The sequence below is a fragment of the Miniopterus natalensis genome, chromosome 9 (assembly GCF_054644295.1).
Source record: "Miniopterus natalensis isolate mMinNat1 chromosome 9, mMinNat1.hap1, whole genome shotgun sequence".
Classification (NCBI taxonomy): domain Eukaryota; kingdom Metazoa; phylum Chordata; class Mammalia; order Chiroptera; family Miniopteridae; genus Miniopterus; species Miniopterus natalensis.
The window spans coordinates 15,929,241-15,944,799 of NC_142089.1; the positions used below are offsets into that span (position 1 = coordinate 15,929,241).

Genomic DNA, 15,559 nt, shown 5'->3' on the forward strand with positions numbered 1-15,559 from the left:
CTGCCTTTGCCCCCCATTGAGGATGAGGTGCTTCTTTAATTTAGGCCTTACTTTTTCCTCATCCATGAAATGGGGGAAGAAGAGTTATTAGGGTCCCTAGCGTCCTTTCCAACACAAACTTTCCAGAAGAGAAAACCCCTGTTCAGATAAAGGCTCACGCAAATCCCACCGGCTGAGGTTCATCCTCCGCGGGATCGACAATAGGGACGCGTCCCCTTTAAGGAGCCAGCTCGCCGGCGGCGGCGGCCGGAAGTGTTGAAGTCCGGCCTAGCGGCGGCGGTGGCGGTAGCAGCCGTGGCGGCTTTTGCGCATGCTCCGTCGCCCGCCCGCCCTGGCCGCTCGCCGCCCGCCCGCCCGACGGAGACGGTGAGGAGGGGGAGGGGTGGGCGCGCGGGCGCGGGCGCGGGGTGGGGTGGGGGCGGGGGGGGCGGGCGCGGGGGCCGCGCGGCGGCCGGCGAGGGCGGGCGGGCGCACAGGGGGCGGGGGGCTGCTGCCTCCGCGGGCGCCTCCCCACGCCCTGTGCGTGCCGCCGCCGCCGCCGGGGAGCGAGCGGACGTCGCGGCGCCGCGGGGGGGTGGGGGGACGCTGCCGCTGGGTCCGCCCGAGCAGCCGGGCCGCCCCCAGCGCGGCCGGCGGTGCCGCCGGAGCTCGGCGCCTGGCCGAGGGCGGTGGGGGCTGGAGAACCAGGCAGTGGGGGGCCCCGGAGCCCCCGGACTGAGGGGCCCGGAAGTCCTCGGTCGAGGGGCCTGAGCGACTCCGGACTGAGAGGCCCGGACGTCCAGGACCCTGGCGAGGGGTCCAGGGATCCTGGGGTATCCCCAGAGGCGGGGTCGAGGGTGCACCAGGCCTTTCGATGAACACCTGGGGCGAGGCCTGGGTGGTGCTGCGGGTGGGGGTTGCAGGAGTGGGCGAAAGGTGAGGGAAGCCTGGATGCCGCCCGGGGAGGAGACCCTCGGAGCCTTGGCGGGAGAGGAAGAGCAGAGAGTGGGTTCTGCTGAGGAAAGGAGAGTCCGGGCTTCACCTGAGGGGCGCGTTAGAGGCCTCGGTCATTCAGTCCAGGGCAAAAGAGTCAGATGCTTTTCCAAAGGCGTGGTGGACTGGTCTGGGTGGTGGGAGCAGGGGACAAGGAAGAAGAGCTCCAAGGAAAGCGAGCAAGTCCCCTGCCTTCCCATAGGTGAGGGGGCGGTAGGAACACACCTCAGAGCCTCCTGAAGTAGGAATAAGAAGGGTCCAAATCTGTGAGGAAATGAGAGATTGGAGTACCTCCTGACACATACTTAGAGAAGGGGGTAATGGCCTATGTCAGGGGGCGGGGAACGCCAGGTTTCTCAGGACCGGAGAGAAGATACTTGAGGGGAAGAAGTTCAGAGTACCCCTACTTTCTGAAATGCCAGGGGAATTGGTCAGGTGTCTTCTAATTGAGGGGCAGAATCTGACCTGAGGGTCCAGATTAAGGTGTGTCAAGCCTTGACCAAAGGATCAGGGGAAGGCTTGGCTATCTCAGTAGCTGAAGGAGGCCTGAATTACCCTCTCAAGATGAAAGAAATATCAAAACCACTTTATAGCTGATAGAAAGGGGGCTTTGATTGGTGTCTATTTAGGAGAACCAGGAAGTGGGGTTTTTCTCAGCCTGGAGGATTAGAGAAAGGGACGAACAGATAATTCTACATAGAGGGATTCTTTTCTCCCCCCACCTCTTGTGTCTGCTCATGGTTACTAAAGTGCTTTCTTTGGATTTTTTCATTAAACGTTTGGACAGTCTCCCCTAATTTGTTAACCTTTTATCAATTATATGTAGTGTCTACTGACTTGATGACTATTTCATTAGTTGACCATTCATATTTACCTCAACAAACAAATCCAGTAGCTAACTTACACAACTTCCTTGGTTAGTTTGAATGCTATTTTGGTCTTGTCCTAAGCAGAAGTCCCCTAGACTCTAGCAGGATGACTCTTAAAAGAATGCTTTTATCCCCTTGCTTCCTCAAACTCCTACATAGTGATCTCCAAATAATAGTGACTTATCCTGAACTTCATTTGCTCTGGCTGTCTCCCTCATAGTGGGGAGACACTATGTGTTGGCTTCAATTACATCTGGTAGCACTCTGTATCACCTACTAAATACATGAGAAGGAATAAAGGGAAAAAAGGAGTTTTTGCCTCAAGTTTTAACTTGGAAATTTTTTTTTTTTAGATACATTTTTATTGATTTCAGAGGGAGGAAGAGAGGGAGAGGGAGAAAGAGAGAGAAACTGGTGATGAGAGAGTCACTGATTGGCTGCCTCCTGCACACACCCTGCCGGGATGGAACTCACAACCCAGGCACATGCCCCCACCTTGCCCCTACCCGGAATCAAACCAAGATCTCCTGGATCATAGGTCGATGCTCAACCTCTGAGCCACGCCCGGACGGGTGGACATTTCTTAAGAATAGACTACACAGTCTACAAAAATTACAGTGTGCAATACATAAATACATTTTGGGGTTAGAAAATTTCAGGATATCTGGTATTTCTATTATTGCTTATCAACTACCAACTCTCATGTGACACTCATGCTTACCCCTTGCCATGTTTTAAACATTAATTTTCAGGCCAAAAAATGGAACTTAATCCAGAGTAGTTTAGTTTTCCAATAGCCTATGTATGCAGTCATGAATTTACTTTCAAGGTGTCTTTTTTGTCTTGGAAAGTAATTTTTAACTTTTCACGTAAATTTGACATCTTTTCTTTATGTGTGTTCAGGAATTACAGGGGGTATTGTGTGATTCCACAATGAATACTCTAAGGCCTTTTCCATAAAATACCCAAAGGATCACTAACTGACTCTCTTGCCTCGGGAGTTTTTGTTGATAAAAACAAGAGCTACTTTTCAGTTTATACTCAGCTCAAAGAGATGACCTTGCAGTTAGCCAGTGTAGTCCAGAAGAGGTGGTTTCGGGTTACTTGCTAGGAATATGGTATTTAGGGTAATAAGAGAGTCAACTCAAACTGGCTTCTTTAGATAATGCCATGTTGATTGAATCAGACCTGTGTCTCTGACTGACACTTTGTGGATAATTATAATTATTCTTTTTGATAAACTCTCAGAAAGTTAGAGAAGCAGCCAGAACATTCCTCCTGGGTGCCAAGGTGTGGGGAGGGGTAAGGAATAAAATATGAGTTTCTATTGAGGAACGTATTAATCAAGTTGTTAGTCAACCATATATTCAGTGTTGTAGAGAGGACTCAACCATAGGGTAGATGGTTGAAACTAGAAGCATCCTTCTAAGTCTGCTTCTCTAACCCATTAATTCACCTAAACTAGCAATTTAAAAAAATTTAAATCACCTTTTTGGGATAATAAATTCCCTAAGTTTGTACATGCTAAGGTATTACATCTTTTAAATTCATTAAATGTGTAATAGTAACAGAATAGTGCTTGACAATGCACGTGTTCAACAAATGTTAGCTTCAGTTATTTTAACTTACCCTACTTTTGGGGGGGGGGGTTAATCCTCACCTGAGGATATTTTTTCCCATTGATTTTTAGAGAGAGTGGAAGGGAGGGAGGGAGGGAAAGGGAAAGGGGGAGAGAGAGAAAGAGAAAGAAACGTCGATGTGAGAGAGACATATCCATTGGTTGCCTCCTGTACCCCCTTCCCCGACTAGGACCAAAGATTGAGCCTGCAACCCAGGTACATGCCCTTGGCCAGGAATTGAACCCGAGACCCTCCAGTGTGTGGGTCGATGCTCTAACTACTGAGCAACACTGGCCAGGGTGAATTTATCCTACATTTTTATAGTTTAAACTGTGATGATATCTATTGGTTCAATTATGTGTATACGTCATCACATCCCTTTTTGGCTTTTTCCAGACTCACAGGGCCTAATTGTTTTGGTTCAGCTGCCAGAAGCCAGCCAAACCAGTCCATTGATTCTCTTCTTTTTTCTTCCTAGTTTTAAACCTTTAATTTATAGAAGTTCAGATTGTGTACTATTTCATCTTGCAATTAATTTTTTCCTCTAGTATGTAACTGTCATGCATCTCTTTCCCTTGTGTAATTCCTTAAGAGCAGATACTGTCCCTTTTCGAATCCAAGGAGCCTAACGCTATGCCTCATGTGGAATAGAAACTCAGTAAATATTTGAGAAGTAGCCATAATGATGGGCAATAAGCCAGGCAGCTTAGCCTAGCAGCCTAAGCAAATTTATATCCCCTAAGTTAGAAATGCAGAATATTCTAGAAGTCTTTTAGGGTAAGGTGAATCATTACACAAAAACTTATTACATACCTGTTACGTGCCAGATATCCTTAGAAAGTTTTAGGTAGGAGTTTTGTAGATAGAAGTTTGATATTTGAAAACTATTATATTCCTGTGCTGTTAGGCACAGGGAAACTGTTAAAAAAGAAAAGCAATCCTTGCTTGCTCTTCCAGGATGTCTGGTGGGGAGAGGCTGACGAAGTAGGATGATGGTTGTGACAAGGGTGCTGCAGGCACTGAGGGAGCAAGAACACAAGCTCAAATCTAGTCAAGTCACCAAAAGCCTCCCCAAGGAAGTGATGTTTTAAATAAGTCACAAAAATTTAGCAGTGACTAGCCAAAGAGGAAGGAAAAAAAGAACTCCAGGTAGAAGAAACAAGTGTGAAGGTTTAGGTGAGAAAATATGGTATGTTTGAGAGACTGGGAAAAATTCAATGATAGGAACCCACATTGTGAGAGGAAGAACTATGAGAAATGAGGCCAGCAGGATGGGCAGAGGACAGATTTGGAGGGTTTTATAAGCCATGTTAAGGTGTTTGCACATTATTCTAACAGCAAAGGGAATCCACTGGGACTTTTAAACAGGGAAATCCGCTGGGCTTTTTAGTAAGATCACTTTGTCTGCTTTGTAGATAATGAGTTCGAGAGGGAGACCAAAGTTTAGGATACTAATGTGAAGCACCTGAAAAATTCAGGTAACAGTGTGGTGGCTCAGAATATGGTGGTGGCAGCACAGATGGAGATCGGGAAATGGTTAAAAGAGATATATAGGTGATAGAATGGATAGAATTTGTTGGTTGATTGGCTTTAGAGAGAGAAGAAAGAGAAAAGTCAAAAATAACTCCTTAGGCTCTTCCTGAAAGTGGCCAGAGGTGCCCTCTGAAAATGGTTTGCTATTCACTTGGCCCAGAAAACCCCACAAAATCATGCAAATCAAGAGGTTCAAATCTTCGGCTTCATTTCAAGAACACTTGTGAAACTGCCCAGGCCATCAAGTTATGCATATTCAAAAAGCCACCAAATATCTGGAGGATGTCACTTTAAGGAAGCAATGTGTGCCATTCCGTCATTACAGTGGTGGAATTGGTAGGTGTGCCCAGGCGAAACTGGGGCTGGACACAGGGTCAGTAACCCCAAAAAGTGCTGAATTTTTGCTGCACACGCTTAAAAATTCTGAAAGCAATGCTGAACTTAAGGGTTTAGATGTAGATTCTCTGGCCATTGAGCACATCCAGGTGAACAAAGCTCCCAAGATGCAACAGAACTTAGAGTTCATGGGTGGATTAACCCATACATGAGCTCTCCCTGCCACATTTAGATGATCCTTACTGAAAGAGAGCAGAAGAGGAGGTTGCACAGAAGAAAAAAATATCCCAGAAGAAACTGAAGAAACAAAAACTTATGGCCCAGGAGTAAATTCAACATAAAATAAATACTAATAAATGTAGAAGAAAAAAAAACTCCTTAGTTTCTAGCTTGAGAAAATGGGTGGAGGCTAGCGCCATTTACTGAGGCAGGAAACAGGAGCAGGTTTAAGGCCTACAAGATATTTTAGGAGACTTTTGGACATAGAAAGTGTAAAATTCAGGTATAAAGTTTGAATGTGAGAATCATAAAGGGCTAAAGTATAAGTCAGCTATGAGGAATTTTAAGTAGGTCAAATACAAAAGTTGATTGAACCAACTTATGTCAGTGCCTATGATGAGCAGGTTTGTGAGAGAGAAAAATATTTTTATATAAGTAATACCTGTCCTGACAGAGTACAGTGGAGTTATGAGTATAGATGTCTGTTCAATTAACTGCAGTACAGGGCACAATGTGATAAACACTAGAGAACTGCTACAAAGCAAGTATTGAGGCACTGCAGAAAAGAATCGTTTGGCAATGGCGGTGTGGAAGAGTGGGTTTTGAACTGGGCCTGAAGAGAGAAGGAGATGAGGGAGAAAGGAGTGTGGGTTTTAAGGAATAACAAAGTACAGAAATCTGAAAGTTCATATTATATGTTCAGAATACAGTGGGTGGGTGGTGTGGCTGGAGTTTAAGATTCTTGAGGTATTGTAGTTAAAGATAAGACTGAAAAAGTACTTTGGGGCCAAATAGACTGTGTGCTATGCTTAACTATATGTATTATAGGCAAACATGCTGTGGCAGAGCTGAGATACAGTTTCCGTCATCTGACTACCAGTTACATATTCAAACTTGCATCCACTGAGCGCGTACTCCATGCAGCACAGTCCTAGTCATCTTTACAAACATGTCTGAGTAAATACAGCCCTCTTACTTAGTCTCTCTTAAGTGACTCTCTCCCTCCTTTTCTTTTTTTTGTTTTTAAATATATCTTTATTGATTTCAGAGAGAGGAAGGGAGAGGGAGAGAGAGAGATAGAAACACCAATGATGAACGAGTCATTGATCAGCTGCAGCCTGCAACCTGGGCATGTGCCCTGACTGGGAATCAAACCCTGATTGCCTGGATCCTAGGTCGATGCTCAACCACTGAGCCACCGCTGGCTGGGCTCTCCCTCCTTTTCAACTGTGAAAACTAACTGCAGAGTGTCCTGTGGCCCTCTGAGTTTTCATTAAGACAGGGACAATGCTTTGAGTTATTTTAGAGTTGAGCATGTGGTGCTGGACACTGGTTTCCTTAACAGCTCTGCAAGGAAGATGCCAGGTGAGATCATTTCTCCAGTCAGGTAAAAAGGTATTAAGAAGTTCTAGAGGTCATATAATTGGATTTAGCATTTATTAACTACACAATGCAAGTCATCTTCCCCCCCCCCCATAAGCTTAGTTCACTTGGTCAGTAGGTACTTACTAAGTACTCACAAAAGACGGAACACTTGATAAGATGCAATGGCTGGTTGCAAAGAAAATAGATTCCTACTTTCTAGGAGCTTAGTGTTTGGGATGGAACTAGTGGTGTGCTGTAAACCAGCTCTCTAGAAAAAAACAACACCCCGATTTGTAGTGCTTGCCAATTTCTGTGGTGTATATACTTCCAGCATCACTGATTTTAAGCTACCAACTTGATGTCACTAAACTTGGAGTTGGAAAGTGACATGCACGATTAGTTCTTAGGGGCTGGTAGAGCTGGTAAAGCACACCATTGGATGAATCACTCATACTAAGAAAACCTACAAAGCAAGTGAGTACTGAGGCATTTCTGGAAAGATTGGAGCCTATGTCAGCCCCATCTCACATTCCCATCCTTTTCAGAGGATCATGATCTCCAGAGTACCTTTGGATTTGGTAGTTATTATCTTGGTGTTCCTTCCCTATGGTTGTCATTTTTTCAAATCAGATGAAGTTACTGGGGCTTCTTGTTTCTGACAGAAGCTTCAGCTATCTGACTTCATGTGAAAGATGGCTAATGCAGAAGTGAGTGTCCCAGTGGGGGATGTGGTTGTGGTACCCACTGAAGGAAATGAAGGGGAGAACCCTGAAGACACTAAAACCCAAGTGATCTTGCAGTTACAGCCTGTTCAACAAGGGTAAGTGACTAAAGATTTGGCTATTCTGAAAAATTTGGGAGGTTTAAGGAGTGGGGAAATTGTAACTTTATGGTTGCTTAGCACAAGAGAACATTCAACATTAACCTCAGAGTTGACCAAATTTTCGTCTCTATAATGTATTGAGTGCTATATTTGTCATTTCAATACTTATTACAACAATTAGCTGTTTTCTTGTCTCTTCCCCTCTTCTCCATTGTGAGCTTCTTGAGGGTGAGTTACATGGCTCCCTCATTTTATTTATCCACACTATTTAGCACAGGGCCTTGGTACATGTTTACCAAGACAGTGTAGTTAGAGTCAGAGGAGGTTAGGCAAAGCAACTATAAAAGTATTCCTACTAGAAGCTCTCTGGACTGTCATGGGTGGACAAATGATCAAGCTTAATCTATCAAAAAAAAAAGTATATTAATACTGCTTACTATTATACAATGTATTATAAAGGTGTTAGAAGAAATATAGCACATGGTTCCCACTATCATAAAGCTTGCAGTCTAGCTGTGCTAACTGAAAATGCATACATACATATATATATAAATAAAGAGATCACTTACATGGTAAAATCTAAGAAGTGCTGAATGGCATCGTTATGAAGTGCTTTCAGTTCAGGGCACCACTGTGAATTTGAAGAGATAAGTTTAAAAAAATGGTCTGTGGTCTTGAAGGTTAAATAAGAATTGCATCTACAGAGAGAAAGAAGGGGTAATTATTTTATCTTGAGGAATATATGAAAGATTCTTCATATGATTAGAAATGTTCTTGGGCAAACATATAATCCAAAATCCCAATCAACTAAATAATGTACCTTGTCTTAAACACTTCTGGAGAAAGACAATCAACCTCTCTCAGTAATTTTAAAAACATTTTAGTATAGCAAATTTCAAATTTACACAAAAATAAAGAAAATACTATAATGTAAGCTCCCATCACCCAGCTTCAACAATTATCAAAACATGGCCAATCTTATTTCGTCTCTACATCCACCTACTCCTGAATTTTTTTAAAGCAAATCCCAGACGTTAGTATGTATTTGTAAGATAAGGCCTTTTTAGTTTTAAAAATATAACCATAGTTTGGAGACATTTCTGAATATTGTTAAGCATGAGGAAATATTCTAAGATCTATAAGGGAAAGTGATACAAATAATACCTGACATAGAGTTGATAGAGTGATTTAAATTTTTATTGGCACCAACACATTATGCATACTTATGCAAATTCATTTGTGTGGGAATTTTATCTGTTGCACGTACACATACTTATAGTTGTTACTCTTTGGTACTTGAAGAAGAATTTCAAAGAGTAGGTCCTTTAGTTGTTGCCAGCTTTATTTTTCTTATGGAAAATTTCTTCTATTTTTCCAAAGTGCTCCAAGGAGCATTTGAGGTCTTGCTTCCCAGGATGTTGTCAATTTGGCTTAAATAAATACTTATAAAAAAAAGTAGTCTAGTTGTCACTTATCTTATCCCTGGTAAAGAGAAAAAAGGCTTCTCTGCTATTTAGAGACTTAATGCTTTTGAAGATTTAGTTTCACTTGTTTTCTTTTTTTGTCTGTCTCTTATTTTCCAAATGATACTACCTTTTCTGGAAACCTCTCCTTGCTTGATCAGAGATAGGCATCTTTGTACAACATATATTGACTCCCAATCACCATTTACACTGAATTTAGTATATAAGCTCTTGAATAAACATTTTGAGGTACTGCATTTTGAGATTTTCTGCCAATTGATGCTCAGTTGATTTCTCTAATTGTGTTTTTTTGTTGTTAATCTTTACCTGAGTATATTTTTTATATTGATTATTTTTTTTTAGAGAGAGTGGAAGGGGGAGAGAGAGAGAAAGAGAGAGACATTGATGTGAAAGAGACTCATCACATGTGCCCTAACTGGGGTTGGGGCTTGCCTCGTCCACGTGCCCTAACTGGGGCTGGGGCTTGAACCTGCACCCCAGGTACGTGCCCTTGACTAGGAGTTGAACCCATGACCCTTTGGTGCTCGGGCTGATGCTTTAACCACTGAAGCACACTGGCCAGAGCTCTCTAATTGTGCCTTTAATTATTTGAATATTTTATTGCACTTTAGCCCCATTTTATAAAGATGGATGGGGAACAAATACACTGGTACTAATGATAAGTATAGGTCTCATAAGTTAATACATTTGAGACAAAGATGGAAATCATCAGGTATCAGTCTTTAGCCTCACTTAACCTAATTGGCTTCAGGTTCAAAGATGAAGAAACGAGCCGAACTGGCATGGCTTAGCGGTTGAGCATTGATCTATGATCCGGGAGATCGAGGTTCGATTCCTGGTCAGGGCACATGCCTGGGTTGTGGGCTCAATCCCCAGTGAGGGGCGTGCAGAAGGCAGCCAATCAATGACTCATCATTGATGTTTCCATCTCTCTTTCTCTCTCTCCCTCTCCCTTCTTCTCTCTGAAATCAATAAAGACATATTAAAAAAAAAATGAAGGAAAGAAACAATCAAACAACATGTACAGATTGCTGGGAATATATTGGTAAAGACTTTATTCAAAAGGCAAGAAGTAATTAGGGATTTTATATTTTTAGATTTCAATATATGGGACTTTTATGTCTTTTTAGCTTTTTTACAGACATGACATTTTATACTTTTTCAAGTATTCATTATGGACATATTTTCAGGAATACATACATTATGAAGCAAAAGTAGAATGTCTGGTAACAGTCTCTTCATAGAAATACATAAAACCTAACACATTGTCTAAGAAGATTCTTTCAGAATAACACTAGCCCTGGCCGGATGACTCAGTTGGTTGGAGCACCGTTCCATATACCAAAAGGTTTTGGGTTCAATTCCCGGTCAGGGCACAAAGGTATGCAACCAATTGATGTTTCTCATACCGATGTTCTTCTCTCTCTTTCTCTCTTCCTCTCTCTAAAATAAACAAACAAACAAACAAAAAACAGAATAACACTAGATTGGCTTTAAAATATGCCGACATTTAACTTTTTAAAAAAATACGTTTTTATTGGCTTTAGAGAGGAAGGGAGAGGGAGAGAGAGAAACATCCATGTGAATGATAGGCTGCCTCCTGCATGCCCCCGATAGGGATCGAGCCCACAACCTGGGCATGTGCCCTGACTGGGAATGTAATCAGTGACCTTTTGGTGCATAGTAGTATGCTCATTCAACTGAGCCACACCAGCCAGGGCTAACTTTTTCTTTTTAACTTTTTTAAAGCAGATACTAAGGTATCTAAAAGGCTTTTAATTCTGGGAGATTTTCAACATAGATGACTTGTTCAACATATACTTTCTCAGTTAATTAGTGAATTAATTTTATTGATTTGAGAGAGAGAGATCAACTTGATGTTCCACTTATTTATGCATTCATTGGTTGATTCTTGTATGTGCCCTGACCTAGGATCAAACCCGCATCCCTGGTGCATTGGGACAACACTCTACCAACTGAGCTGTTCTGCCAGGGCCAGCATATACTTTCTTAAAAAAAGAAAGAAAAAATGGTTATTAACTTTTCAAATAAAATCTTTTATAGCATACTCATAAAATTCTCAAGGAGTAAAGGTACTAGAATTCCATCACTATTGTTGGCTTTCTAATTCACTTTGAATTCATAATAGAATTTTTTACATAATGAGATTAGGGATGATGTTTTTTTATTTTATTTTTTTAAATATATCTTTATTGATTTCAGGGAGAGGAAGGGAGAGGGAGAGAGAGAGAAACATCAATGATGAGAGAGTCATTGATGGATGGTGTTTTTTAGTACTACACAAGTTTATTGAGTATGCTGACTTCATTCTTCTTTTATAAAAGGATTCAATCCAAATGTAGGGGATTGTAGTAGTTCAATCTAAGGAATACTTTCTCTTTCATGCTCATATCCCTCCTTAGTAGAAAGTTTAAGGAAGATGTATAAACTCTTTCAGTTATATAGGTACTCTTTAGTTTATGGAATCATCTTAATTCAACATTCAGTCAGAATATCTTTCTTTAACATTCTGGATAAAAAAACTTAACTATATGTGGATTTTCAGTTTTCAGAGAATTTGAATACAATAATGTAGACTTAATTTTAAAGCTCTAGTAAACATAATTTTTCCTTCCTTTAATGATTTATAAGGCATGTCAGTATCAACATTTTGAACATACTTATGATTTTTGACTATAGTTATAGTGTAGGTATAGAGAATTAGACTAAATCCATCACTATCCTGCCGAGGCGAGGTAGCTCAGTTGGTTAGATTGTCATCCCTATATGCCACGGTTGTGGGTTTGATCCCCGGTCAGGGTACATACAAGAAGCAAGCAATGAATGCATAAATAAGTGGAACAACAAATTGATGTTTCTCCCTTCCACTCTCTAAAATTAAAATAAAATAAAATAATTCCATCACTATCCTGAGTTTCTTTAGAAAAGTTTTCCTTGATAAACCTTGTTTATTCATAAAAATATAGACTATGCCCCCCATTTCTCATCTCAAGTACAATTTATGGTTGGTGAAATTATGTATAAATAAGAATTTATTCTTTTAAGGGATTTTGCACATATTGGTCAATTTAGAATTAGTTTACTAATCTTACTTGAGGCAGTGATTTCACATGTTTTTTATATGGTCCTCATTCAGTGACCATCCATTCATTGGGTGCTTTGCCATGTTCCATTTTGTACAAGATTGTGGAATTGAATAAATGAATAGGATATAATCTCTGTTCTTAGGGACCTCCTAGATTTTGATCAAGGGAAAACAGATAGGTAATCAAGTATATAGTATTAAGTATTATAGGTGTTGTGACAAAAGCCTAAAGTACAGTTGGGTCACAAAGGAGGAAGTGGGTGATTATACTGGAGGGATTGAGATGGAAGAAAAAGCATCATAGAGGCTATTCAAAAAAGAAAAAAGAAAAAGATGTGGAATGATGTTCTGGAAAGAGAGAGGAATAAGAGCAAAGATAGAAGGTGTAGGAGAAGATGGCAATTTGGAGAACCACAAATAGTTTGGTATGACTAGGACTTGGTATAAGGTGGGGTTTGGGTAGAGTTCAAATCAGGGACCAAATATTAGAGGGACTTAAATATCATATTAAGGATTTGGGGCTTTATTTTAACAGCAAGGAGAGGGTTCTTGAAGGGTTTTAAGGACAGAGTTACATGATTACTCTGGTGGATTATAGAAGATCAGGTAGATGCAAGGAAAGTAGTTCAGACTAGAGATGATACAGCCTGAATTACGGCAGTAGCAGTGGAAGCAGAGATAGGGAGGATGGCTAGTATTAAAGAGATGCATCTGGCAGGATTTGGTGACTGACCACGTGGGAGTTGAGGAGGAGGAAAGGGAGGAATCTAGTGTAATTCCCAGGCTTCTGTCTTAGGCTCCAGGTTCTGGGTGGTACCATCAACAAGGATGGGGAATAAAGGAAGAAGAGTAGTTTGGGAGGTGAGAGAGGGAAGAGAACTTGCTTATTGTAGACATAATGAATTGAACGAAGTCCTATGGGGCATCCAAATGTATTTATTCATTTAGAAGTTAACTGTTCTAGTGTGAATTCAGAAGGGAGGTCTGTGCTAGAGGTGTCACTATGGGGGCTGGGTAATCACTGATACAAAGGAGATTATTCAGGCAGTGCTTGCAGGTAACAAGATGCAATAATTAACACATTAGGTTTATTATAGAAATTAAACAAAGGACATGTTAGATTATCTGAGCCCATTTCTTAGAAGGTAGAAACACTTTAGAAAGACACTTTCCCTAAGTGGTACCTCTATTTATTGCTAGTAACTTTGGGCATAATTTATCTCTTACTTTTTTTACTAGACTCTGCTCATGCCAGTAGTTTGGTGATAGTGCTTTAAAAAAATGCTAAAGTGCTTAAAAATGCTTCATTCAGTGCTTTGATTCCAACAGGGTCATCAACTTCTATGGTCAACAGTTGCTTCTTGTTTTGAACTGTCCAGCAGTATTACTTTTTAGTTTTGTTAGGGTAATTCTATAATATGACTTAATCTTTTATGTAAGGCAACACTTTATGTCATGAGATTTTAAAGTTATGACGGGAAAAGTTTGGTGTAAACAAGTAGCAAGTGGAACTTTGCTTTGAGGTGAGGAAAGTTGTTGATTCATTTCCATGGTAGTAGCTGCTAAGCAGTCATGGGCAGCTTAGAGTTTAAAAACAATGGGGAACTAATCAAAGCACTAACAAACAGTTGTAAAGTATATTTATTTTATTCCTTTTGAGATAGATTAAAAGAAATTTCTTAAGCCCCATGCTGTGAATATTAATTTTTTCATGATTTATATAGTTTGTTTATCGATGGACACTTTTACAACAGGATTTATGAAGCTGGGTCCGAGAACAACACTGCAGTTGTGGCAGTAGAAACTCATACGATACACAAAATTGAAGAAGGCATTGGTGAGTCTTTGTGTTATTCCAGTACATTTGACCTTAACTTCCTTAGTTGAGATTTCTTGCCTTTCTGCCTTTTTCACCCTATCCAGTGTGCCCTATCAATGTTGCAGCCATCAACTTGATGGTGGTACATCTGGAGACACCACTGACTAAGGCGCTAGGGCTTTCAGTTGAGTGTTTAACATCAATTTGCTAGAAAAGATTTTTTTCATCGATAAAAATCCCACAAAGAAATTGGAGCCTTAAGATTGATTCTTGTTAGTAGGGTAGTTGCTGATGAAGACTGATGAGGTGTTCACTGGAAGGGGTCAGTGAAAAGAAACTTTGAAATTAGACAAGCCTGAGTCTGAAGCCTGCTTTCTCACTTCTTAGCTGTGTGTCCTTGGGAAAGTCACTTTACCTTTCGGAGTCCCACACACAGACGTGTAAAACATAGAAAACAATAACTGCCTCCCAGGACTGTTCCAAGAACTAAATAAGATTAAGCATGTCAAAGCATATAGCACAGTGTCTGATGCATAGTGGGAGCTCAGTAGAACAACTTCTTCCAGAGGATTTCTAAACAATACCAGCCAATATAAACTGTTAGCCCCTGAGAGTAACCAGGAGACTGAAGATTTTTAATTAAGCTTTGGGAAAAAATGTTAGATAAATAACTGGTGTTTTTTCCATTTTTCAGATGCAAGCACTATAGAAGCAAATGAAGATATGGAAATTGCTTACCCTATAACTTGTGGGGAGAGCAAAGCCATTCTTCTCTGGAAGAAGTTTGTATGTCCAGGAATAAATGTGAAGTGTGTCAAGGTAATTGTCTTTTCTCCTCTCTGGAACCTATTTCGGGGCTCCTTGTTTTCAAAGGGCATGGTTTCAGTGTCTCTTCACTATCTTCCACCGTATCAGTATTTTTAATATTGTGGCTATACTCCCGTTGCATCATAGTAGATAAAAATAACTTTGGAGTGAAATTGACCTGGATTCAATCACACCAGAATACAAGTTTCATGAGAGCTGAGAACTTGTTTGTCTTGTTCACAAATGTATCCCCAGCACTTAGAATGGTACTTGGTGTATTTATCAATAAATATTTGTTGAATGAATGGAGTCCCATCTCTGTCACTAGCTGGGTGACCTTGAGCAAGCTATTCAATATTTCAGAACATCATATATTAAAATATGAATAATCATATATGTATGTATATGTGTATATGTATACTCTGTAAGGTTGCTAGAAGATGAATTGAGGTAATATATGTAAAATGCCTTACTGGTGTGCATTATGGTAGAGTTTGCTTATTCTTTCCCCATTGATAGCCACAGCTATACCCATAGATAGTAGTCATCATCACTGGCATCATCCTAGAATCATTAAAGATTACATAGTTTTGATGCTTTGTAGTGC

The 15,559-nt window shown here is 40.8% G+C and overlaps 1 protein-coding gene across 3 annotated transcripts in view; it reads left to right on the forward strand.

Moving 5' to 3' along the window:
• Positions 1 to 298: 298 nt before the first annotated feature.
• Positions 299 to 15,559, forward strand: part of GMEB1 (glucocorticoid modulatory element binding protein 1) — a 28,902-nt gene continuing 13,641 nt past the window's right edge. The window contains exons 1-4 of one of the 3 annotated variants that reach the window (XM_087820251.1): positions 299 to 366; positions 7,576 to 7,733; positions 14,051 to 14,163; positions 14,840 to 14,964. In XM_087820251.1, coding sequence (XP_087676377.1) covers positions 7,606 to 7,733; positions 14,051 to 14,163; positions 14,840 to 14,964 — 366 coding nt within the window. In that variant the 5' untranslated portion in view covers positions 299 to 366; positions 7,576 to 7,605. Of the gene's footprint in view, positions 367 to 6,614; positions 7,734 to 14,050; positions 14,164 to 14,839; positions 14,965 to 15,559 lie in introns of those variants that run through there. The other 2 variants (XM_016217002.2, XM_016217009.2) reach the window with 2 other exon arrangements.